Raw genomic sequence first — 27,458 nt, forward strand, 5'->3', positions numbered from 1 at the left:
AGCAGGGTCGCAGCTCGCGACGTAGCCCGAGGCTGTCTTCTCTCGCTGGCTGTCCATTTTTCACCAGTATCCCTCTCTCTCTTTCTCTCTCTTTCTGTCTTTCTCTCCATCCTTTTTTCCTCCTTTTAATTCCATCTCCTCCTTTTTCTCCTTTTAATCTCTCTCTCTCTCTCTCTCTCTCTCTCTCTCTCTCTCTCTCTCTCTCTCTTTCTTTCAGCTCTCGGAGAGGACGAAACGAAGGGAGGAGGAGATGGTCGAAAGAAGAGGAACGCGGATAAAAGGCGGGAAAGAGAGAAAAAGAGAGAGAGAGAGAGAGAGAGAGAGAGAGAGAAGAGGTCGCTCATTTTCTCCTCTGCCTCTCGTTCCCTCTATCGGAGAGGGCTCGCCACGCACTCTCTTCTCTCGATCTCTCTCTCTTTTTCCAAGACTTCTCCTTGTCCAGCGAGAGCTGGCTGGCCTCCTCCCTCTTCGAGCTTCTCGCTCTTTCGATCCGGAGTCCATCTCCGCTCGTGTACCCGGCGGCACCAGCAGAAGCCAGCTACGGCAGCTTCGCTCCTCTTCGATGTCTGCGTCTGTATACTTTCTCTCTCTCTCTCTCTCTCTCTCTTTCTCCCTGTCTGTCCGTCTTTCTTTCCGTTGGAGCGCGCTCGCGCGAACCAGCAACCGGGAGAATCAATAGCCACGCACGTGTGTCCGTGGCTGTATCGGTGCACGGACCGCTGCTGCCTCCATCTCATCTCGTTCCTTTTCCATTTTCTCCCTCCCTCCTTTCTTTCCTTTTTCCCTCTCTCCTTCCCTAAAATACCTTCTTGTTGCTCTTCTTCCACCGTCTTCTTACTCCGAAGGGTGTCGTTTTTTGCCAGCCGTCGAACGAGCCTCATAGAACCGTCCACGAGGAATCTCCTCCTCCTTCTCCTCTTCCTCTTCTTCTTCTTCTTCTTCTTCTTCTTCTTCTTCTTCTGTCGCCGATAAAAAGCTCGATAAAAGGGGGAGGGGGCCTGTATCACTCGCCGCCATGCCTCTCCACGATCTTTCTCCGGATCGGACAACGAGGGGAGAAGAACAAAGAGGAGGGAACGCGCATACGTAGATGCGTCGGTGAAAGTCGAGTGGAAATCCTTTTTTTCTTTTTTTCCCTTTTTTTCGAGGTAAAAGCGATCGAAGACGTCCAACGTGTTCGGATCCGAGTCCGTAAACCGAACGTAATCGCGCGTGGGGCCACCAGGTGGACGTTTCACCTTGGCCGTGTTCGACCTCGAGAGTCCTCGCGAGGCTCCATCTTCCATGGATATCTCCGCTGGGACATCTCTGTTCGGACATCCTTTTTTTCGCGAGGCGGGAATATAAGTCGGAGATGGAGAAACGATCGAACGAGAGCTAAATCGTCCACGTCCACGGGAGGGGCGAGAGGAGAGGAGAGGAGAATTACGATAATCCACGTACGCGGTGTCCTCCTTCTCCTCGTCTCGCCTCGACTCGAGTCGACTCGACTCGACTCGACTCGACTCGGCGCGGTGTGGACGACGGGCCAACTCCCGGGAATATCCTTCTCAAGGTAGCGGGAGACTGACAAAGAGAGACGCAACGGTGGCTTCATGGCGAGGGACGAGGACGCGTGGATGTCGACGATAACGTGGCTCGGATCCGAGAGTACGAGAGTTTCCACGTCTTCGTCCCACCCGGGAGGCGGAGGACCGGGTATCCTTGTCAAGGTAGCAGGCCAGAGGAAGACGCGCGAGAGACAGGAGGGACAGAGACAGGCCAGGAGACACGATAATGCCGGGTGGCCAAGAGCCCCGGCTGCCTCGTCGATGACTCGATGCTCTGTTTGTGTCCGTGCAGGTCGCCGTAGAGACGCTCGCCCCGTCTCTTTCCCGCGAACGATCGCCCATACTCGCACCCTCCTCGTCCAATCTTGGCTACCTGCGCGCCGGCTATCCTGTTCCCTCCTCCTCGCCTCCCCCTCCACCACCCATTCGCCGCTCGCGTCCTTGTTTCGCGGCCCGAGCTCCTTCTCCCTCTCAGCCTGCACGGATCTCGCAGGAGGCTGAGATGATCGGCGGAGAGGAGGGAAACGAGGAGGGAGAAGGATAAACGGTTAAAGAGGAAGGGGGACGAAGGTATATCGGGCCGAAGGCCCTCTCTCTCTCTCTCTCTCTGTTTCCTTCTCTCTCTGCTCGCCACCACTCCTTGGTACCTGGTGGCGTACCTATTGCTTGGATTCTCTTCCAAGCGAGAGAGGAGTGGGAGTACGGTCGAGAGAACGCCACAGGTAGAGGCGACGAGAGGGAGCAGGAGGTCGGACGGAGAGGAGAGACCCGAGTCGGAGAAGGAAGGAGCGACGAAAGGAGAGAGATCCGAAATGGGGAGGCGTCGTAGGGTGGCCAGGTAAGAGGACGGACAGAGAAAGAGAGAGAAAGAGAGAGAGAGGCGGCGAAGGAGATTCGGGAGCGAGGGAGGAAGAGAGAGAGAGAGAGAGAGAGAGAGAGAGAGAGAGAGAGAGAGAGAGAACGTGCGAGCGCGCGCGTGTGTGTGCCGTGAAAACGCACGGTCGAGGGATAAAGAGAGGCGAGGCAGGCGGTTTTGTACGGGGACGTGTGTGTCGAAGGAGAGAGAGAGAGGAGAGGGGGGGCCCCGAGACACGGAGCCGAGAGCGGGATGCTGGGAGGCGGCGGCGACGGCGGCCATGTTGCCGTATCCCGAGAGAAGAGAGAACGATCCGAGAGAGCACCGTGAGGCTGCTTCGTTTGTTGCTTGCAGCGGCTGCCCAAACTTTGGGTGGTTTAATTCTACCTGTTGGGCCGCACAGTTCGGGGTGTAGTGCATCCGTTCCACCCTCGAGTTCGCTCGGCGAACACGCGCGAGAACAGCGAGAGCAGAGGAAAACGAGAGAGAGAGAGCTCGTGGTGACGAGAGTCTCGCGCGGCTTCGACACGCACCGGACGTCGCTCGATCTCGCCGCGCCGGAGTATAGTACGCTCGCGTCCGCGATCCACGGCGACGATGTCGTCGTGCTTCCCGTACGCGTCGCCGTCCACCACGTCCACCGCGTCCACCGCGTCGCCGTCGCGTTCCTCACCGTCGTTGTTGTCGCGGCCGTCGTCGCGCCCGTCGTCGTCGCAGCCGCGGTCTGCGCGAGCGTGCGCGTGTGCCTGAAGCCGGTGTACAAGTGCGAAGATCGTGGACAGACGATCCGGTTTGGAAAAACCGTTCCCGTGAGTCCGGATCCTCGTGACTCCTCGTCGAAAAGAGGGGTGTGCGCGAAAGGAACGATAGCGCTTGGTGACTGGCTAAGCGGAGCGCGGCCGAGGAATGGACCAGAAACGAGGATAATGAGGTGCGCGGAGTGAATTTTGTGAGTTACGCCGGGTGCTTCTTTGTCTCGCTTCTCTGTCTCACTCCCAGTGAATCCAAGTCCCAGGAGGAAAATCTCGAACGCGAACTTTACGTGTCTGGGATCGCGCGAAAACGGACAGAAAGAAGGAGAGGAGGAGGAGGAAGAAGAAGAAGAGGAAGAGGAAGAGGAAGAGGAAGAGGAAGAGGAAGAACAAGAAGAAGAAGTACAAGAAGAACAAGAAACGATAACTCATCGTGTGTCGAACCGTGCGTGTCGTGATATAAATACAAAAAAGAGAAACAAAAAAAAGAAAGAAAGAAAAAAAGGGCGACCCGCGACAGGGTAGCCCCTGTTCCCGAAGAGAAGGCCTCGAACTGTTCGAAACCGCGAGAGATTCACGCTTGGAACGGGTCGATCCATCGCGAAGGTGGTGACACTATCATCCGTGGAGATGTGATCCGGAACACAGGAGGGACGCTTAGTAGTTTGTAGTTGGCCCCCTCCCCCCTAGCCACCCCACCCCACCAGCACCCTTCGACCTACCACCTACCACCACCGTTTCTCTGCCACCTTTCTTCTACTGCTCTCCACGTACGTACACGTCTACACAAGCGCACCGGCAACCGTCCAACCGTTTCCAGCCACCGGCATCACACCGACATCGACGTCGATCCATCTTCCACAGAATATATCGACTCTCTCGCTCTTTATCTCTTTCTCTTTCTCTCTTTCTTCATCTCTCTCTCTCTGTCTTTCTCCCTCTCTCTCTCTCTCTCTTTCTCTCGTATGCACCCAAGCTTCCTCCAATTCCGATCCTGCGAGATACGCGCGAGATTACCCCCTTCAGATACGCTGTCCTCTCTACCCGAGAGCTCCGACAAAGTGAGTATCTCGTCTAGCCGGCTCTCTAGTTCGATATCTCTTCGGCTATCCACTGTTGACTCGTTTAACCCGCCATCTCTACCGTCGACCTCTTCTCCGCGGATGTTCACCGGCTACCTGCGCGATGACGCACAGGTGACGCGCAGGTGAGCCGCCGGTAAACAAGCCGATGACGAGGACAAGTGGGATCATCCGGTTCGCGTTTCTTTTCTCTTTTTTTCGCCTCTCATTTCGCCCTCATTTTTTTATCATATATTTTTACTATGACCAATCTCTCTCTCTCTCTCTCTCTCTCTCTCTCTCACTCTCATTCTCTCTCCATCTGGCCATGGCGATAGTTTCCATTCGATAGGTATATAGGTATATAGAAGGATTACGTAAAAACGTCTACGCGCACGTTAGACTGGTAAAAACGGCCTGTCTACCGTATTGCACACCGATCGGTATACGCGTTCCCGGTGAATGGAAGACTCGCGAATATATAATTGGTTTAATGGTGGCCGCCGCTAATGGAATCGCGCGTAACCGGCAAACGCGTTTCCCCCTTCATGTTTCGTACGAACGCGATGCTCGGCATCGAGCCGCGTCCATCGAGGCATTTGGAGAACATTCTCGAACGGTCCACGTCGTTGCACGCTTCGCCTTCTTGCGTTTCTCCAACCCCCCTCCCCCTTCCTTTGTATATATATATATATATATATATATATATATATATATACATGTGCCTGCATCTCTCACCGCGGTTCGGACTTACGCAGCTTAGAGAGTACAGACGACACGTGTTATGATCGGTTTGCCCACTACAAACTTCTTCACTCTCGAAACACTGCACGACGAAGAATGTGAGATGTGGTATCCTCCGTAAAGTTGAAAAGGCAGGTAGTAAAAAAAAAAAGAAAAAAGAAAGGAGGAGATGTCGTTCGCAAAAAATATCTCTAAGAAGCTTCCCTTCTTATCTCCTTCTCATTGGATCCATCCGAGAAATGGAAGATAGGCCAGGTCCTCTTCGAAGCGATTATCTTTCTCTCTCTCTCTGTCTCTCTCTTTCTTTCTCTCTCTCTCTTTCTCCCTCGTCGAACCGATATCGGGTCACACTGCATCGAGAGTATCACTGAAATATCACTTTTTATTACGAGCCACGTATCGATTAGAAATAGTCACACGGGAGGCACAAAGAATCGATCCACGTTCTCGCGGAGGAGCTCCTAGGTTCCTCTTGGCGTGGTCCTCGCCGAGTCCTCCGTCTCCGAAGGCATCGTCCACTGACGCGAAGCGAGGGAGTACAGGTACTTGAAATACAAACGGACCCACGGAGGTGGGTCCAATCTGATGCAGGGTTCCCTTTGAGAATCAGGTTAGACCGGCCGAACCTGCTCCTCTGGCTTCTCGTCTCCGGTCCGCGGTTGTATACCGGCTTCGTGTACTACCTACTCCTTCTCCCCGGTCGCCCCAATCTCCTTCTTCCGCGTAGTAGGTAGGCAACCGACCTACCTACTACTTCCCGCCACCCTGTACTCTTCCTCGCCTCGTACCACCACTCGTAGCACCTCTTCCACCCGGCTCCTCTTCCTCGCCGATCACCTCAGAGGACCGCCACCTTCCGGTCCTCCTCTGCCTTCGGATCGAACACGGGAACTTTGGACGAGAGACTGACTGATCCAAGAGACGGGGAAGTCTCTCCTCCTGTCCTGACGGTTTCTCGCCTAGGCCTAGGAGGAGAGTCTTCTAGAGGAGATCGAGCCCGTTCTATTATTACCAGACACCTGTCCACGTCCGTCAGACGTCGGTCGGTCGGTCGGTCGGTCGGTCGGTCGCGGGTTGGATTCCAGTTTTAACGCGGCCTGCCCTCCTTCTTCCTTTGCCGGCTGCCACACGCGCCGGTAGTAGTAGGAGGAGATGAACGAGCCGGGAGAAGAGGGAACCCAACTGGTTTTACCGACTGTCCACCTGGTGGACAAGGCGACGAGGACGCAAGGGCCCGAAGACGTGGAATTCGTGGTGTCCGACTGGTTTGGCCAACATCCACGGATTCCCTCTGCCCGTGCACGTGATAACTGAATCAACCGAGCCATCGAACCTGCTATTCCGCCTCGAATCCGGCTCTCTCTCCGCTTCGGATCCGCGGCTACTACCGCGTTCGCCCTACCCCGATGGCCTTCCTGATTCCGACCGATCTCGTTCTTCCGCCTGGACGTCACAACCTGACTTGCCAGGGCAAAAATGCGGCTCCAGCTTCCTGTTCTGACCGACTTCTTCTTCTTCTTCTTCTTCTTCTTCTTCTTCTTTCTGTCTCTTCTTCTTCTTCTTACTTCTCGATAGCGAGTCGAGAGGCCGGTTCGACCGCTCGATTCAATCGTGTTGTTGTTGCTGTTGTTGTTGTTGTCGTAGTCGTGGTGGTTCAACCGCCAGTTCGGCTTGTTCTCGCGGTCGACGTTTAGGGAACGGGACTCTTCTATCCGAAAGGAACGTGTTCCAGACCAGACGGGAGCCTTTTCACTCTCGTCCACCTGATTGGTTGTTGTTGGCCGCCCGACCGTCTGTCTTCGACGCCGGTTTATTACACCTGTCTATCAGAGCCGCGACCGCGAAACCGTTTCCAGTTTGACGTGCTTGTAGCCGGTTGAAATGAATGGAGGAGAGGCGAACCAGCTGGTCCCACTGATTGCACGGTTGCGTAATCGTAAACGCGATGGAACGACGAAGAGTAGTAGGATTCGAGATTAGATTTAATCCTCTTCTTGGGGGGGCCGGGATGCGAATAGATTTCCGAGCGAAGAATATCTATCGAGAGTGAAAGTTGCTCTCGAATAATTGTTAATTTTTACTCTCCGTTCCCCATTCGCAACGGATACTCGATTGAGAGAATACTCTTGACATTTTTTTATCTCTTATCGAACTCGTATTTCGTATCTTTGTGAGAATGAAAAATAAGTAGAGCTTCTTTGATTCTTTTACACGAACGATGATACGAGAGCAATTTTCTTCGGATGAAATTAAAAAATTTTAGAATACGCTTCTTTTCTCTCCTTGCGTTTTTTATTTCTATTAATAATTTTTGTTCTTTGAGGAATTAAAGAGTTATTTTTTTTTTCTCGTTTTTGTTGATTTTCAGATCCCGATTGCTCCTCTTCCCACACGTTTCAATCAAGTGCCATACAACGCTCAGCAGAAGACTGTGATACGCAATTTATCTATGCCTAGAATCCGTTCGTTCATCACGTAGACGATATTAGAAACGATATTAGTCGAACAAGATCGAAGAAGAGTGGTAGACTCTCGGTGGGGTTACACCACGTCGACAAGAAACGCCACGATTAGACGAACTGGAAAGAGAAGTGGAAGACTGCGAGGGAGAATGTCGACTTGCACCGACGAGGCCGACAACGCACCCCTGCACATGCAGGAGGCTCTATCCCCGGTTAGTCATTATTTCTTTATTCTTCTATAATTTCAAAATTAATTATAAATCGGTAAACAGAAGTACTAAAGTATTAGCTTGTTTAGAAAAACTTAAAACTTGATCAAATTTTTCGCTTCCGAATAATTAATATATCTCGTTCGTTTTAAAAATTCCATTCGATTTAAAAATGATTTTCTCCATCCCCCATACACTTAAGAAGGAGTGAGACAAGCAAGGAGGATGAAAGATCTCGATAAGACGCTTATTACTGATGCGTCGTAAATCCGGGTCGGTGTAAATATTGTTGAAACGCATTGGGCGAGGTGTGGTGTTCGGTGGAATATGTGTGTACGTGATTTAACGATGGACCGTGCACCATCCACGCCCCCTTCGATTTCGACAATTCACGGAATGCGATGGAACACTGGTTCACGGGTTTCTTCTCGTGTGTGGGTCATCGTTTGACCTTCCTCCCTTTCTCTTTCCTCGCTGGCTCTCCCCCTCTCCCCTCCCCTCCCTCCTCTCTTTCTCTCCTTCTACCGTTTCGTCGGTGTACCACCCGTTGCGTGAAATAACGAGAATGGCGGACCCGACGAGATTATTGCCAGGTTGCGTTGTTTCCAACGTTGGAACTTCTGGAAGACGACCCTGAAACGTCCAATGATGGACGAGGGATTACATTTCGTGGTATCGAGAAAGATACTCGATATCTTTTGATTTGAGAAAATCAATCAAAAAAAAAAAAAAAAAAAAAAAAAAAATTATGGAAAAATATCGTTTCTCTTCTTGATTCGATTAATAGCTGTGGTTAATTTGTATTCATGATCACGTTTTATTCTTGATTGGACGATTGATTTTGATTAGAAAAAAAAAAAAAAATCAATCAATGGAAGAATATTGTTTTATTTATTGGTTTCCATCGATGCGGTTAATTCGTGTCCACGTTTCTCCATTCTCTTGCGGCTATATACATAGGTGTTGGCCGCCTCGTAACATGGCAACACGGCAGACAGATTGATTTTGGTCGGAAATATTGTTGGAAGAGAGTAAAACGCTCCAAGATACGTTGACCCCTGCTAGTCACGCTGTTGTTTGCTTTTACGAAGAAGAAGAAGAAGAAGAAGCTTCTCGGGTCCTCTTGGCGCGAGAAAAGGTGCGTCATAGATCGTGAACGCCGCTTTCACAAAGAATTTTCGGTCCTCTGAGAATTATTTCTCTAAAGGCGCGTAGGAAGACGTATGGACCGCTCGATGTGTCGAGGAATTTTAATATTTTTGGTTACTTTTGTCTTGTTCCTATTAAATTCAGGTTGGATATAATTTTATTAAAAAAAAAAAAAAAAAAAAAAAAAAACATTTTCGTTACGAATATCTCGTGTCGATAAATAAAAATCAATCCTCAATATTAAATTTCCATTAACCGGAGGAGCAAAGATAAAGAGCAGAAGACCTTTAAAATAAAATACAAGAACTTGTAGATCCAGCATCGATATGACGTCAGTCCAGGGCCCCATTTCTAAACGAATTCCAATGGCTTATCGGGTTTAAGGTGATGTGTATATCGTATCTCTCAGGCCACTCCTCGCCGAGAAGCCCCGAGAAAAGATCTTCACTGTCACCTGGCCGCAGGTTTTTAACCTGACAATAATATTATACCTGTTGCTTAAAAGTGAAACTCTGTAGGAGGACGAAAAGGCCGTTATTTGCGTGGCGTTGTTCCACAATGGGAAAAGATCATCGCGCGTAAAAACTTTTGGCTCGCCCTAAATATCTAATGGGCGCCCTTTGGGAGGTTCCAGGAGAGGGGGAAGGGGGACGTTATCCCCAAAATCCTCCCGTGGAATTATTACGCTTGATCTCGTTCGTGAACACGGTTACACGATTCATGGTAATGGGATGGAATTCGAGTCGTTGCGTCTCGAGAATTTGACATTTTTTTTTTCTCTCTCTTTATTTTTTCTCCCTTCTTCTTTATTTTGAATAAAATAACGAACGATCGAAAAATTTGATTAATCGAGCGTAGAATAAATCCAACTTTTCTCTCGTAACTCGATTTGCAATATATATATATCACGATTCACAAATTGTGTCTGAAATTATGTATAAATTAATGGATAGAAATTGTTTCGCTTTTTAAACGCGAAAATATTCGACGTGACGTAGAATGTTTTAGAAATACGTACGTACGTTTCTTTCTTTTTCTTTTTTTTTTTTTTATAAATTAATTGTTCTTATCACGCCCATTCAATTATTTACATTCTTTAAGTTAATTTTCCGTTTAAGGATTCAGATAATTCGATTATTGTTTTTTTCCAAGCTCGCATTAATTACAATGATTTATTACTACTGGCTTGCGCACGTAGCATTTTATTGCCCATAAAAATAAGAGGCAAATGCAAACAAACAGGCGTTAAACCGTTTACTAGCATCGGTTATGATATCTAACATAACGCAAATTTATTTGGATTTTTTTCTAACCCGAACACACTTGGTTAAAACGCGATAAATCAAATCTCTTTTCAAAGTTAAATTTAATTGAAAAGAAATTTAATTAAAAATTCATAAAAATTTTCTTTTATATAATACGATCGGGGAAGGGGGAGAGAAAGAGAGAGAGAGAGAGACAAAATTTTCCATCCAACGATGAGAATCCCATCGTCTTCCAACATTCTTTCGCGAAGGCGAAACGGTACGTACGTACGTCGTACGTACGTACGTACGTCCATTCTCGTGTAGCCACTTGTGGCCACGAACCAAGGAGAAATGAAGGAGGAAGAGAAGGAGGAGAAGGAGGTGGAGGAGAAGGAGGAGGTGGAGGTGGAGGAGAAAAAGGAGGAGGAGGAAGATTTTGCTGCGTACGATGACTCGCCGGATTTCACGTATACCTGATACTTGGGACGAAGGGAAGAATGCTCGTTCGAGGATCGTGCTATTCATTGTCCAAGTAATCGTCGGGGACCACTTAATAGAATTCGTCGGGACTTCCAATTCTAATTTTTTTTTTTTTTATCCCATCTCTTCTTTGGAAGGAAAACCATCGAGAAATATTTTTGTTTCTTTTCGCGTGAAGTGAATTTTTTTTTTAAAAAGGGGGTAGATAATTCAATAGAATAGATATAATTTTGTAGTAATTTCGGGAATTTTTAGAGAAATTTGGAACGTAGAAAAATTTCTTGAATGAAATCTGAAGAAGAATAATTAATTGCGCAAGACGCGTAATAAAAAGTTCTTTTAAGAAAGATTTGATAAATCTGAATAATGTAAAAATCCGTGGGAATAGGAATGAAAAATTTAGTAAATGGAGGAAGTAGGATAGTAGTGAAAACGTATTATAACAGAGACGACTTTGACGTCTAGTAAAATACACAACTGATGAAATCAACCGATGGTGAGGATCGTTCCAAAAGGATTATGGGGGCAACTGATTACTTTTCCCCTGGTAAAAAACGTCGCTCTAACCGTTCTGAGTAGTGTATAATGGGAATGGAATAATGGTAGCAAGAAACTTAGCGAGAGTTGTTTGGAGATATCAATCAAAGATAATGGCGGTGGAAGAATTTTTGTTTCTTTCTCGGCTACCAGGAACACGACGTATCTGTGATATTGTGAAAAAAAAAATATGATTTATTGCTGTGTACACACTGTAAGGATCCACGGTACACGCGATAATTATATGAACAGTATCTTAGTGTCAACAATAATGCACGCTTCTTGTTCTTAAATTGTGATTGATGACGTACAACAATAAGATTTCAAAGAACGAAAGAGATTACGAAACCCTTTGGATTATCACTGATTTTCCATTCCAATTTTACATTCTAAACATTTTGAATATTTTTTTTTATCCGGCTTGTTCTTCGGTTTTCAAAAAGAAAGCTTGAGTCGAATTACGTTGAAATTCTTTAATTTTCCAATCAATTGTTTCGAATTATGAAAAATTTCTCAAACAACATTTGAATTGAAAACAAAACGTATGATTAGAATTTATAAATGTTCAAACTTTTCTACTCATTTCTCGACTCTTCTTCGAACCTCGATTATTATCAAATTTCCAAAATATTCACCATATTCACAAACACATTAAATATTCCAACATAAATTCCGCTCGTTCCATAAATCCCATAAATCCTCCACTCCTCGATTCGCCGCATACCTCATCCCCGTCCAATACCAAACTTCCAATTCTCGAAGGAAAGAAAAAAAAAAAAAAANNNNAAAAAAAAAAAAAGAAAGAAAGAGAGAGAAAATTCTGCAATTCCTCGGATCGTAAAACGAACCGAAAAGGATCTGCATAAAGCGTAAAGTGAAATAGCGGGCATGTTTACTCGAAAAAGAGAAAAAAAAGAGGAATAAACGATGGAGATATTATGATACGATCGTCGACAAGCGTTCCTAGCAATTCCATTTAACTCGCCTGCGGCCATGTTGCATGCGATACAACCGAGAGAGAAGAGAAGTAAAAAAGAGAGAGAGAAAGAGAGAGGGAGAGAGAGAGAGGGAAAACGATAAAAAAAAATGTATCACGAACAATCACACAGATATTTTCATGATTACCGTGAGTGGAAATAGCGACAGGAAGTCGCTGGGCGTACGAATGTACAGACTATAACTAATAATTATTTCGGATCATAGGCGTGTCACGCGTTTCGTTGTTCAACTCGCAGCCTCGATTAAACGCGGATCCACATTCTTCACGACTAATAAACAATTATAAACAATTATGAGAGTCGTTGGAAAGGCTTGGAATCGAACGTTGATCGTACAATGATTTTCCAGGGCAGCGTAACTGTTAATTGAACGTTTCACGGAGGCGAAAAAAATTATTTTAATAGAAGCTGCGCTGGATTATGGCTGACATATATAGCTATACGATAGAGCCGAGGATATTTTTGTATCGCGTACTTACATTTGCACTTCTAATTAAAGCCTACGCACTTATCTGATCCCTGGAAATATTTATCCTATAATCCGATAATGCGATCAGAATCGAAAGAACTAATTATCGATAATTAGAAATAAAAAAAAAAAAAAAAAAAAAAAAATTAAAACCTCTAAAATAAAATTTTCTCGATAAATAATATTTGCTCGTTAAAAATGTTAAAACCTTCAAACCTTCAAATTTTCAAATTTCCATCACAAACTCGACTCAACTCTTCCCAATAATCGATCCAAATCAAACCAGCGGATCAAGAAATCCCTGCATCGAATCGAAAAAGGATTAGCTTCGAAAACCCTGAAGGATTAGCTTCGAAAACCATCCCAAACTCAGCTGAACCCATCAGCCTCTATCCCTTCCCTCCCCCCAAGAAAAAAGAAAAAGAAAAAAACCCAAAGAAAGAAATTACCGCAATAACAGAAACGCTGACAGGTGTTCCGTGGACGAAGCTCTGTTGTAGAGGAGCGGCCGATATAACAAGGATTGAACGGCCGATCGCAAAAACTTCTAGACGATCGTGTACACCGCGTCTCGGTCCGCGGTGCAGAGGGATGCTGGAGCGGGTAAGGAGGGACGGCAACAATGAAGGTCTCTCTACTAGGAGCTACTAGGACGCGTACGCGAGCAAGAGAGCAGCGGAAAGAAAGGCCCTTAACGATTCCACGTATCTTGGTGCTGGCGCAGCTGCGTATTCGCAACGACGTGATCGGCAATAAGCGAGCGAGCGCGGGCAAGAAGAAACGGTCGCGCATCCGCCACGACCGACAGACAGACAGACAGACGGGGTATCGGCCGACCTGGAACAGTCTCTCACGGCCAGCAGGCCAATTAACTGTTATTATCAGCCGGTTCTTGCGTGTAAACAGAGGCTGGCCTATGTGTTAGGCGCATAGACGCTCCCTTGGAACCGCTACTGTCTCTCCTGTCGACGAAAGGATTAATTTGAGCGAGAGGATTAATTTGAGCGAGAGGATCGATTTGGTTCGAGGATAGCTTTGGACGATGACGGTGAATGGAATTGCAACGATCGAAACGGTGAATTTATCCCGATTTTTGAGAATATCGATCGATCGATGGGAGAGAGAAATTTGAGAATCTTTTGTTTGATGATGTTTGTTTGGGATATAGGTTCTTAGAATGGAGTGGTTCGATAGTTTGAAAAGTGGTTCGAGGATACTGATAGATTTGAGGATCTTTGGGAAATGTTTGAAGATGTTTGAAGATGTTTGAAGCTCTTAGAATGGAAATTTGATAATTTGGAAATCTGTGAATGGTAGATAATGATTGGATCCGAATGAAGAAATTTTGAAGAATGAAGGAGAATTGATAATTAGATCTAAAATGCAAAAAAAAAAAAAAAAAAAACAGTACTCGGATCGAACAACTCTTGTATCTCCTTGTTGAAGAATTGTCTAACTTGTATCGAAGACAGTGAAACCGTCTAATACAACTTTTTACAGGAGTATCGTTTTAAGAAAGAAGTTTTAGTTTCAGTAACAACGTACAAACATATGGGGATACAATGATACCGATGGATGTTTTTTTACCCACCATCTGTTCAAGCTAGTTGTCCATGCTCGTGTTGCGGATCATTGGTCTCTAACCGTTTCTTTTTATTCGATCAGCTGACCGCATTAGTGTCCACTGGAAGCAATTTATATGCGCTTTACGAGGACTACTTTTTCTCCCGTAGAACAATGTGATCATCGAAATAGAAGAATATCAACTCGATCCAACCTTTTCTCTTAAATTTTGCCTTAAAGAAATGTATGACTTTTCGCAATGAAAATCAAATTACAAACCGCGCTGCTTCTAACTTCTTCTTATTCACGATCGTGCAATTTATACGAATATGATCAACGATTTCAATAAGGAATCGAAGAATCGAATTTCCTTAATTCCTAAACATTATCGTCACTCGATCGCCACTTAAAACACGTCCATTCGTTCACGGAAAATAAACTTATTCGAGATCAAATGCACGCAAAAATAAGTGAAAAATAAGAAAAGAAGACTAGGAAGAATCAAAACGCTCACATTTCCTTCATTCCAAATCGCCGCCCAATTACGAAACGAAGTTTACGTAACGACGTCTATTCCAAACCAAATTACTCGTAAAAATTAACTCAAGTAACTGAAAAAAAAAAAGAAGAAGAAGAAGAAAAAAGGAAAGGAGGAAGAATCGGAAGACACAAGGCCAATCACCGTCTAATAACTCTCTAGAAACGAACGCGCCTCTCCAATTGCTATCGCGATGGATTACGTAATCGTCCACCTTGACAGCGATATTAGATTGAATCTATGGTACAAGGCCGTCGCCCCGGTCGTGTACTCACTCGTTATTTCATAAATATCGCCGAGATAACATCCTCCAGGAGGCCGTGAAACGTGTATATATTCGTATATACACGTAACGAACCCTGTGCTCGTGCCTCTTTTCTCTCTTCTCCCCTGCTCCCCGATTCGACCAACCAACGTCATTGCCGCGTGTAAAACGTCGTAAAAAAACTAATAGATTCGGTACCTAGGACTACGTGAATCAACGGTCGATCGACGACCAAACGATAAATTTCCCTCGAGTTGGCCGGCTTACTAGGTTTCGAATCGAGTCGGTATACAGCTTTCACCCGGCGAGTATTTAACGTTATGACCATGAGAGGAGATTTCGTGATCGAGCTGATTAATATACCTTCCCCCTCGAGTACTTTATTCGAGTAATTGTTAATCGTAACGTCAAAGATTATTATTCGAAGGACAATAAGTTTATTACTATAAGTAGGTGATGAATAAATTGATCGAAGTAATTTCATTCGAAATTTTTAATTTTTAAGCGATGCTTGCGATGGATGGTTAAGTGGTAATGTCTTGTTTTGTAATGATATTTTCGAAGAGGTTATCGTAGAAAAATAGGATTGATTAGGAGAGAGATGGGGAAAATTTTTCAATAGAAGATAGTTTCAAAGTTATCTTTAAACCTTTTGGATGTTTCTATAAAATTACAAAAAAAAATATTTTTAATTCCAAAATTCCTTTTTCGATTGAAGATCGAGAAAAAAAAACGATACTATTCGAATTCAAAAATATCGTGATACCATAAAGATACGAGGAGGACTATTCATCGAGTCGTAGTTTATTCGTCTTTAATCCATCTTATGAAAAAGATTCGTATTTAAATATTTGCATTAATATACGATACGTTAAAAAAAAAAAAAAGAAAAAAGTGTATGCGTATCTGAAATACAATTTCAAACATATATACATATATATATATATGTACTTGAAATAATACGAATTCCAAGATACCATTAATCAACGCGCTGTAAAATTGCATTCGTGGAAAAAAAAAAAAAGAAAAGAAAAAAAATAACTTATCTCGTTGTCTATACTCGAGGCGATGACGAGTGAAACTCGAATATTAATCGGATGACTCACGATGTTGTTAATTATGTTAATGGACGTGGTGGATCGTAAATGACATGGCGAGTCTGAAAGAGCGAATAATGCAAGAAGAGGCGATTGGGCCCTGGGTCAATTTAACCTGATTCCGCTTGGAAAGCGCCATAAAACCGTCAACACGTGGGAAATTCCGAACGACGTCGTTAACGGGATGGCGCACACCACTTGTTTAAAAGGCGGCGGCAACTTTCTGCGCTTCTGACTCCCTCCTTCATCGCGTCTTTCTCTGCCTACCCCTTTTTAATACGACGCTTTAATGGTGGAATTAACCTGCAAGAAACGCAATTTTACATGTCAAAGGATAGATATATTTAATCAGGGATAATCAGCGATGAAAGAAACGACCGACTCGAGACTCGAGTCGTGGAAAATGTGACGAAGAAAGAGAATCTTATATTTTCGATTATCACTGCTTTTTTTTTTTCTGTGAAGTGAAAATGAATTGAAACGTTGAATTTTAAGATCGAACGAATATATTAAGAATACATATGTACATTTTGATCAAATTTTATGAGATTGGATATTAAACAAAATTTTCTTTCAATAAAAATTAAGACGATCCTGATTGATTTAGAATATAACCATAAATTATTCCATAGGATCTCTTATATCATAATCTTCAGATGATTCTAGATCAAGAGAGTCTAGCTTCTACTCGAATTTTAAAAATAAAAATCCGACGCAATAAGAAATCAACCACCCACTTATCGAACCACCCACTTTAAACTCTACTTGGAATAAAACTCTCCAAGCGAACCCGATCGATCACAATCATTTGACAATCCCCAAAGATCGCAACAAGCGATCTTGGATTTGTCCACTTTCGAATCCGCGATCGCGTCGACGCGATTAAAAGCGAGAAATGAAAGTAAATATTACACATGCATACGAAACGTATTTACACGTTCCCTGAATTTTCGTGACGAATAAGGATCACTTGCTGCGATGCCTTCGCTAGAAAGTCGAGTGATATTTTGATCTTTGTCCAGTTTCGTGCAAAGGAAAGAGAGAGAGAGAGAGAGAAAAAAGATATTCGACGGACACCTAGGGGATTAATTATTCGAGTCGACTTCTGGCCGGGACTGGTCTCTGCGGACCGATTAGCCGGGATTTTTGTCGCGAGGCGATTAGCATTCGAAAATGTTACGCCGCCGTTACGACACGCGGCCGGGTGTGCAATATATAAATTTCCGTGACGCGAATCGGCGAACCGTGGATCGATAAAACGGCAATTTTCTGGACGCAGCAACGCTCCTCGAGAGGCGATGATCGAGAAGCTTTGGGGCGGTGAGATTCGGGCGAGATAGGTTTAATGAACGACTTTTAGGGGCCGTTAATGGGGCGTTAGTTACTTAAAATGTTAAAGCCAGAGAGATATTTCGTAATTTACATCGTCGATAAGGTGAATGATTGTGTAACTTGCTATTTATTTATGCAAAGCTTTCGTGGATGTTTTCCAATCCTCTGGTGATGATAATCTTCTCCATCGAACGAATCGTACCCTTGTCAACTTGAAAGAATCGTGGCTGTGTTGAATCTTAACAAGGGGTTGAAAGTTGTATTTTCTATTCTGAAAAATATCCTTGAACTTCATCCTTTGATCCGTTCGCGTGAACAGAGATTTTGAGCAATTGTTATAAATTTTTGCCCAAGGAAAGTTGAATATATCGAGAAAACGAAGAAAATGGTGATTATTTAAAAGTTGGAACGATGGATACGTTGTTACAAGAGCGTTTTTTACAGAAGGAGAGAAAGTGTTGCCAGAAAAGTCTGTCGATAAATCTTCGCGAAAACTTCCTTACAATGTGTCTAGGACTTTTCGCTTATGGTACCCGCATTCGTGCTCCGCAGACGGTCGAGCGTTAATAAAAAGAAAAGTCTAGGTGAGAAGAATTAAAAAAAAAAAAAAAAAGCAAGTACCATAATTGAAACTCGTCGTCTCGTCCAGTTTCTTTTGAATATTCCAATTACGAACGATAGCAGGATAGCAATAATAGTTCGTCACGTACGTTGGCGGTTGAAGCTCGCAAAAACCGATATTGATATTTAATAATATATTATCCTACGTTAGTGTATCTATTCGAAACCAATGATCATAAATTCTTCCACGTTCTCTGTACCACGCTTTCTTATTCCATCTCGAAATATCTCAAATACCACTTTCTATTTCCAAATCCACCATTCAATCCCGTCATCAAACACACTCACCCCTTTATTCTTGTTTGCCCCAGGTGCAGGAGGGGCCAGTGTCTCCGGCATCCTCCTCGCTGAGCAACCAGAATCAAAACGAGAGCGAGCAGCAGGTATTACTGGCGACGATGCAGCCTGTGAACGTTCTAGACCTGCACGAGCCAGCTACAGTTCACTCGCTCCATCCCAAGTACCATCATCACCACCACCGCCATCACCACCATCACCACCATCACCATCATCAACAGCAACAGCACATCCAGCCGGATCCGGACGACGTGCAACAAAGAGGCGACGATCCAGATGGTAGAGTGACGCCTGGCGCCGACCCAGCCGCCGCCAACACGACGCTGGGCGTCGGCGAGCACAAGATGATCGATCTGATCTACAACGACGGCCAGAAGACCGTCATGTACACCCACGACAAGGAGATCATTTACGAAAACGAAGCGGATCGCGTCCAGGTGGTCGAGTATCCACCCCCGCCGCCCTCACCGCCATCCCCATCGCCACCCTCCGCGGTCACCAGAGCTGGACTACTGCCACCCGCCTGCGTCACGCCCAGATCCGGCTCCGCGACGGCGTTGCACCTTCACCATTATCCCCAACTGCAGTTGCAACACGAGGATGACCTTCCACCAGGTGTTCGCCACGCGGTCAACGCCACCGTACCGAATTGTGGCGCGGCTACGACGACCACTACCGTGTTGGTGCTCTCGGAATTGGTCGCTGCAGACCCCGCCGCTGGTGCTGCCGCTGCCCAACAACTCACCCTCACTGCCGCCGCCGCCGCTGCCTCCCTTCGTGCTGGGTAAGTTTTTCCTTATTCTTCTAAGAGGGTGTTCGATACCCTCGAAGTATATCGCGAAGTATATCAGGATCGAACAGTGTACAGTGTCGTATTGTTTCACGATGCGAGGTCGGAGTCCGTGGCGGGCGACCCCGGCTCGGCCCGGGGTCTACATACCCTTCGCCAAGGCGTTCTCTTAATATTATAATTCTCCATGTTATTCACCAATCCACTTCATATATTTTTATTATTTATCGCTCGAAATTCGTTATATTTCCGTTACAAAAATATTATAGACAGCTAATATCGTAGGTTACGTTAATTTATGAAATTAGAATTCGAACGATGTTTTGAAGGGACAATTTCGAGAAAGATCAAGGATCAGAATTCGAGAAACGTTCGAGAGAAAACGCAAGCGTGATCGACAACGGAACGAATCGTGCATAGAGTCATTTAACGAGTCGGAAAAATGAAATTACGCGGCATGGAACTAGGGAGGGGAATCGCGAGCGACCGTTTCGAGGCGGCTAAGTACGAGAAAACGTACTGATTGTGTCGCGCTTTAATAAGCCGTAAAATAGCCGAGGAAAGTGTGTCTGCACGGACACAGTAGCCTGTTCGCGGCCACGGAAAAATCGAACGGCCCTCTTGCGCGCGCGCGCGCGTGCATACGAGAAAGCACGTTGAAACGCCGCGCGTTATCGGCCTCGTGTATCAGCGTCGACAATTAACAATTATTGCGCACACCTACCCGCGAGCATGTTCGCGGATAAGTCACGTTGCTGCCTAGAATTTATTATTAGGACGCCGTGTTCTATACGCATATACAGCATCACGCAGACACGGTGTGCCCTGCAAGGACGTTCGCTGATCGATAGTTCTGCTGTTCGACTTGTCACAGTTATTATTTAATCCTCTTTTGTGCTCCGTGAAATTGTTTCTTTTTTTTTTTTTTTTTGAAAATTTATGGTTTATTCATAGGCGTTTGATCGATTAGGTTCGATCGAGTTTCGTTTACGTTCGACGTAAACAGTGCATTTAAAATTGAAAACTCGTGCTGGCATCTGTCTCTGAGATTTATATTTTCAAATCTATTTTGCAAATTTAATTTCTCAAAGTTCGCTTCGAATATAAATTATACACAATGTCCATTTGAAAAATCTAGATTTTGCATTCTGTTAATCGATTGACGATTGACTATTCGACAAGATGACAAATAAATATCATGATTAATTGATAATTCTCGTTTCATCGATTCATCGATACGTGGAAAATAAAACTATATTTGTTGTTCTCTCTGTTGTTTATAAGTTCCTGATGAAAAAAACTGCTCAACATATTCATGAAAATCGCCCACGGATTTCTTCCCCCCACGGTATCACGTACATACGGCGCACGTGTAAGATCGCCAAGTACAATAATCCACGCGCTACACATGTGCGCGAAATATTCTCAAAACGCAATTAAGATCTCGATCGGCTAATTTGTAACGTTTCTCTATCGAGCTCGTATCTCCATATATTCTCCGTGAAACCGCATTGAAATTGCTCGAGAACAATGTTATATCTCAGTATATTTAAAAATGACATTCTTCCATATTATACACCATACGTTTGTGCGATCAATCGTGATACAATAAATAACTAAAAAAAAAAAGAAAAATTAAATAAAACGAAAAAGGAAAATACAAATATTGCGATAGAATTGGAATACTAAATCCTCTTACGTTTATTTAATTCTATTAGATTTGAGATAGAATGATAGGATTTTTCAAAATGATATTCACTGTTCCTTATAAAAACAAAAAATAAATAAAAACTACACAAAAAAAATATATAATTTAAAATGCATCTTTAATCAAATACTAAATTTTTATTACGAACGAAAAACGTTCTATGACTTTTTTTAGTAGAAATATATATAGCTATATATATGTATAATATATATATATAAAAAGAAAAGGAAAGAAAGAAGAAGAATCGAACAAATTCACAATGCATCGCATCTTTAGAAACAGCTTGTACACGCACATACATCACGAAGTATCGTGAACCAATAACCATTAAACGCGCACACACCTTGCTCTTTTGCAATAAATAAAAATCAACTGCAATTAATCGGCTGTAAGATATGCACGTGGAGACCTTGGGGGCCTTCGAAAACAACCGTGTCTCTTTCTCTCCCCACTTTTTCCTCTCTCTCTCGTCTTTCCATCTCTCTCTTTCTTTCTTTTTCTCCTCTCTGCCTTTCTGTCCCTCTTTTTACCATTTATTTTTCACTCCGCCGATTATTATAAATAGAAATATATTCCTTTCTTCTTCGTTTCTTTCGTGCCACCATTCTTTTTTTTACAACGAGGTTCCGTCTCGTGGACAGAAATCGAAAAGAAATTCTCTCGTTGTTTTACGCGATGGTTCGAGGAGGGGGAAAAAAAGTAATAGTTTAATACGAGATCTTCGAAAAATAATTTTCGAACTTCCTTTCACTTTGATCACAGATCTCGTTGATACACGCGAAGGAATCCATATTTCTTTATTACGTATTAAAATTTTAAATATTTGACAGGCTCATTACCGATCTCGCTTTATTTTCATTAAAATTATCGAGTTGCGATTATTAATGCGAATTATCTTCACCGTTTCGGGATTCTCTTAATTCACGTCCTACATTCCAATTATGCAGAGATACGTATACTAAAAGCACGTGTTGATTCCGATTCAAGACGCGCGCAGTAAATGTGTTTATTTGTCAAAGATTACCGCATGAATATTTATATAATACGCCAATATTTATTGATATATAAACACACAGATCGCTGCATTTCCTGTTGTTTTTACTATTCTAGCCAATGCTTGCCTTTTTTTTATTTCTCGAATAATTTCCATTCGTTATTAAATTTCTTACTATGACGAATTATTATTCGAATTATCTAATTGTTTCTTGAACTTAACGGAATAGAATCGAGTCATGTTTATTTATCGAATCCCAGTATTGAAAAATTATGTTTTTGTCCACTTGGATCAAATTAATCCACAATATCAAATAATAAATATATTCAGTTCAAAAATTCATTAATCAATATCCATTGAATCGATAATTAAATCTTTAAATAGGATTCAATCGCGTCGTTACAGCGATCTAATTATCTCTAACTTAACTTCACGAAAGCTCACGTAACGTATCTTACGATATCTTAAAGAAATATGCTTTACTCGAAAATCTCACAATACAACGCGCGAAGAACGATCAACCTCTAATCGTCGAGAAGGAGGTAATCAGATTATAAAATCTCGTTGAAGGCTCGATCGTCTCGCCACAGGCCGACGTGGAATCTGTCAGAAGAGCAAAGATCCTTCCCGTATCCGGTCGTAAGCTACTTATTCCGCGGCTTAAACGCGCGCGTTCACGAAATTTGAAGCGGATTTTCGATTCGAGTCGCGGATCAATCGCGCCGATAATCCGCCAGTCAGAGGGAAACAGCGTGGAACAGCGACGAGAGATCTTGCTTCGAACTCTGGGGCGCCATCTGCAACGCTCGGCCACCATTTTGTCCCTGTTTGTTGGCCCTGATCGAAACGAGAAGAGACACGAGAGAAGACTGGCGTCCAATTAAAATCCTCGACTTTATTTATCACACGCATAATTATTGCGTGACGGGGAATATTGATAATTAATGCGCTCATATTTTCGCCACCGTTTGAATATTCATTAGCTTGCAAAAAAAGTCGATGACTTTTGGAATCTTTATGCATATTAACCTCCATTACACTGTGATAAAATGATAAAACTTGGTAATAATATTTGGCTCGTAAACTTTGTTCTTTTTTTTTTTTCCTTTCGTCGTTATTTAAGATTATTTTAATTGCGAAAAAGAAAAAAATTTTGTTCCCCACCAATATTATATTTTGAATATCATATTGGAAAATAAGAAAGGAGTTTGATATATATTATACACTGTGGATATTATTTCCCGAGAGAAATACAACGATTCCGATTTTTTAATTCGGTTCAATTCAGGTATTTCGAAGTTAATCTATTAACCGACAATTATACCGACGATATGTTCGCGATTTCTTCTACAAGATCGCTCCAAGAAGCGGTCGCTCGGTTGAAAAATCCGATAACTAAATTGCGATACGCGGCATAAAATTAAAATACAGAGTAAAAGAGTTGCGAGTATCCCCTTTGCGATGAAATTTGCATATATTTCGCGCGATTCCTCGATTCCACGATGAAATTACGGTGATGGCTTCGACGTTCACGACGAGCGTTTCTCACGCACGAAAAAGAAAAAGAAAAGAGAAGGAAAGGAGAGAGAAAAAAAAAAAAAGAGAGTCGAACCACTTTTCGTAGAAGACATTCTTCTCGTCCAACGAACACGGCGTTTCGCAATGGCGACGGCGAAGATTCGCGTTTTTCTTTCGTCTATCTATTTCGTCGCGTTTTAACGGCAACCTTCTCTCGCGAGATCTCGTTACGATACGTTCCTTTTTCAGTGAGCCAGTAATTAAATTGCAACAGCAATCTCTTTAGGTATTCACATCAAACGAGCAACGTACTACCATATACCCCTTTCTTATTCTCTTCAATATCTCTTACTAAATATCGTAGCCCCTTTCATCATCCCTCTGAACCGATTCTTCGTATCATATTCTTAGAACAAATATATCTTAATCTATAATCTCTGGCCCATTAAATCCCAATAATAATTATTCAAAAATTTCTTCGATTATTAGAAGCGTTCGAAAATCCTCCTCTCCTCCTCGAGAACGAAAAAACTTTCGCCAATTTTCATCGCCGAGACTTTCAAATAACAACAACTCTTCGCTCGCGCTAATAAGGATCGAGAGAGGAGCGAGGAGGAAGAGAGAGGGCGGGGTCCCCCTAGCCAGAAAATGGCCTCCGTTTAATAAATCCTCGGCGGATGGACGCTTGATCCGAAAGAAAAGCGGGACCGCTCGAAGGGGCGCGCTCGTAATCTATGTTAATGCGGCGGAGGTGGGTGAACCGGGCCCGGTAATAATAGTGTTTTCGAGGATGTGACGTCACGCGCCAACAATACAACACAACCGAAGCAAGCTGTGCACGCGCTTTCGGCGGATTATTTATTTGACAGAGCTCCCCGCGGGCCGTTTACGGCCAGGATCGCAACGCTTCGACCCCGGATTCGTTCAACACGATTCTCCTCCATTCCATGGATCCTTTCTCTCCACCATCGCGAAACTAACAATCCTTTTTTCCAGAAGGATCTTTGATTTTCGTCAAGTAGCGTAGTAAATAATAATAAAATGTATCGACTTGAATCGCACAAATTCAAATCTTCCAATAAAAACAACAGTGTTCCTTTAATCGCTACAATTCGATATACAAGTCTTTTCGCCTCCTAACGATAAAAATCGAAAAAAATTCGAAAAATTTCCCGAAAAGAAATAAAAAGTAGAGCGCCTTTTTCCCCGACTTTTAACATACACCTTCTCCCACCGCAACGCGAATCACGAATTTTCGAGTTTTACCATGGAGCCGCGTTTCGTATGCGCGGCAAATTGCCGTAATGACGGTGCACCGCGGTAAAAAGTGTCACGTTCGCGGAAAGCAGAATGTAAGCCGGGCATACGTCCCTCCCTTTCCTTCCCCTCCCTCCCCCCTCTCCCCTCTCTCTCTCGCTCTCTCCTCACGTCCTCGCCGCTTCTTGCACACGGCTCGGAGGTGCCTTTGATCCGTCGCGTTTTCAGCGATCCCTTGCCTCTCCCTTTCGTATACATATATGCGCGGTTCTCGTGTTGTTTTTGCGGGAGGCAGGGGACGCGAGAGGCCGGGACGAACGTCGAGGGGACCGATGTCGAGAAGAAACGATTATATCCCCGGCTCTGGTTCATCGATCGATGAAAAGTATCATCATTTCGGGGGGATGATGGAAGCGATGATCCATGTATTTTAACAGGATTGATTCTCAAAATGTGGATTTTTAATTTTTAATTTCGAATAATTTGGAATAATATTGAAAATAGATCGAGAGGATAATGAGATCGTCGAGTTAATATATTCGGAAAGATTCGAATTTTCGGGTAGTATGTATGATAGATAATGATAGCTTGATTGGTTTGCGTAAACGTTAAATGTAACGAAGAGAGGAGATATATCGATGAAAATAAAGATTCGCGAAAAATGTTAATCACGAACAATCGATCAATCCATATTCAATTTACGATTAAAAATCGTAAAGTAACGTTGTACCGTCTTACAGCCATTTATGGGCCATTCTCGTTTCCTTCCATCCTCCACCTCTCGGGTTAGATAAACTTCGCGCGCCAACGATTTACCGAACCTATTTATTCCTCGTGCAAATAAATTACGCCAATTACGCCCGATGGATAAATATAGCTAAATGGCGATTACGCGCGGTACATTAAAAAAAAAAAAAAAGAAAGAAAGAAAAGAAAAAAGGAACGCGAACCGGTGCAGAGGATCCCCAGGAGATTCTGCAACCGATAATATATGCAAATCAAATTAACATCCCCGCGCGTATAAGTTAATATCCTTTCCTCTCGTGGAAATTATTATTTTTATTCTTTACGATCTTTGCGCCGTGTCGAGACGTGCAACTTAACTTTCTCAAATTCTAACGATGACAACCGATTAACGACGACTCCCAATTCCCACATTATTCTACATCTAATAATAATAATCGTAAACGCGTGTAGTGAAAAAAATGGAGAGAGAAATATTAACCTTAATTGCTATTGTGAAGCCTTTTGAACGTAAGATATTAGAAAAATTTGAATTTTACTTTTCTTGGAAGGGGAAATTTATTTTGTGATTCTAAATTCACTAGTAATAATCGTAAATTAATTGTGTAATAGGTAAGGAAGGAAAAGAGACAAAAAGAAAAAAAAAAAATAGAAAGAATCGCTACTGTGAGGTCTTTTACAATTATCTTTAGGAGCGTATAAATGCGGTATTAAATAAAAAAAAAAAAAAAAAAAAGAAAAAAAAATTGGAATTATCTTGCTGCATAATAATTTCCTGATAATAATTAATTCTCTTTTTACCTCTTATAAAATATAATAAATATTTTTCTCCAACCAACGAAATTATTATTCTTATTGAAATTTCTTTCAAACTCTTGTAAATCCAACATTTTTTCTATTCTAATTTACATATTCGAACAATCAATTTACTTTTTTATCGTTTCCATCTCTGTCAATCATTTAACGAACATTTCAACCTCGTATCATATCGATTAAGCGTTGGAAAAATATTAAAATCCTCCGCCACTTTTCCCGAAAGAACATCGACCAAAACCACTTTTTCCTCTCGTACGAACGTATCGTTGCTTATTACGCTCGTCGGACCGTGACGATCTATCTAGAGCCAATAACGCGCTCTAAAATTAGATATAACGTTTCCCAATATCCTACCCTCTTGCGATCCAGTATTGCCACTGTATCGTAATCATTCACCAATGGAAATCGGGTGACGTAAAGACAAATTCTGTTCGCGATTACGATACGCGATGTAAAGACAGGAAACTAATTCCTCTTCAAAATCTCCTCGTGTATAAATATATATATATATTTCGTTGCATTTACACACAGAAAACTTCTTTTTCATGTTCGAATCTCACATTCAGTATTTGTTTGGATCGAAGTTTGTTTACGCATAATTTCTCCGTTTTTCTTCTTCTTTTTCTGCTTGACTAAGAACGACGTAAGAGGCAAATATGAAGGACAAAAAATTGATATCGATTCCTCTTCAAAATTATATGGATATTCTTTTCTAGACTTGTTTATGCAAAATCAAATATTTATAATCTTTTATAATATCATAATGTATATTTTGGATATATATATATATTTTTCATTAATATATTGCGAGTAATACGTGGAATGAATTCTTGTGCTCGAATAAATATGCAACCGCAATCGAATTATTAATATCAGAAACGTACATTTTTGTACGTGTCTTCTCGAGGAAGATTAATTTTAGTAAAGAGAAACATTTATGTTTGATTCGATGTTTAGAACGTTGGAAAAATAATCCTCCATTGATAATTTGGATCTTTTCAAAGAAATAACGTCTCAAATAAAATTACACGAGACTCTATTCTTTTTCTAATGAATCAAATCTAATTTACTTCTCCCGTATCATTTCAAAATGAATTCGAATTCGACTCGTGGACCAAACTTATTATACGAAGGAAACTAATTCCTCTTCAAAATCTCTCCTTCTTTTTCTATCCTTCGACGTATATTATAAATCCACAATCCGCGTATTCGTGCACATCATGTCGATCGAATTTACGTATCCCAAAACGTAAATTCGAAAAAAAGATTCACGACACTTAACCACAGCACACAATCCTCCCCATCGATGGAAACACGTTCTCACCCCTGTCGCGCTCCCTCCCCTTATACCAAGAGCCGCGACGACGTCCAGCTGGCGATTTCCCAAACGATTTTAATTGTACT

General features: G+C 43.0%; 1 protein-coding gene across 5 annotated transcripts in view; it reads left to right on the top strand.

The window, feature by feature from the left end:
- The first annotated feature begins 2,341 nt into the window (after positions 1-2,341).
- LOC122715293 (protein grainyhead) overlaps positions 2,342-27,458 on the top strand; it is a 140,979-nt gene continuing 115,862 nt past the window's right edge. For 2 of the 5 annotated variants that reach the window (XM_043937373.1, XM_043937378.1), the window contains exons 1-3: positions 3,569-4,219; positions 7,332-7,637; positions 18,242-19,011. In XM_043937373.1, coding sequence (XP_043793308.1) covers positions 7,575-7,637; positions 18,242-19,011 — 833 coding nt within the window. In that variant the 5' untranslated portion in view covers positions 3,569-4,219; positions 7,332-7,574. Of the gene's footprint in view, positions 2,389-3,568; positions 4,220-7,331; positions 7,638-18,241; positions 19,012-27,458 lie in introns of those variants that run through there. The other 3 variants (XM_043937376.1, XM_043937374.1, XM_043937375.1) reach the window with 3 other exon arrangements.

The sequence above is a fragment of the Apis laboriosa genome, unplaced genomic scaffold (assembly GCF_014066325.1).
Source record: "Apis laboriosa isolate Shangri-la unplaced genomic scaffold, ASM1406632v1 scaffold34_cov151, whole genome shotgun sequence".
In the NCBI taxonomy this organism is placed as follows: Eukaryota; Metazoa; Arthropoda; class Insecta; order Hymenoptera; family Apidae; genus Apis; species Apis laboriosa.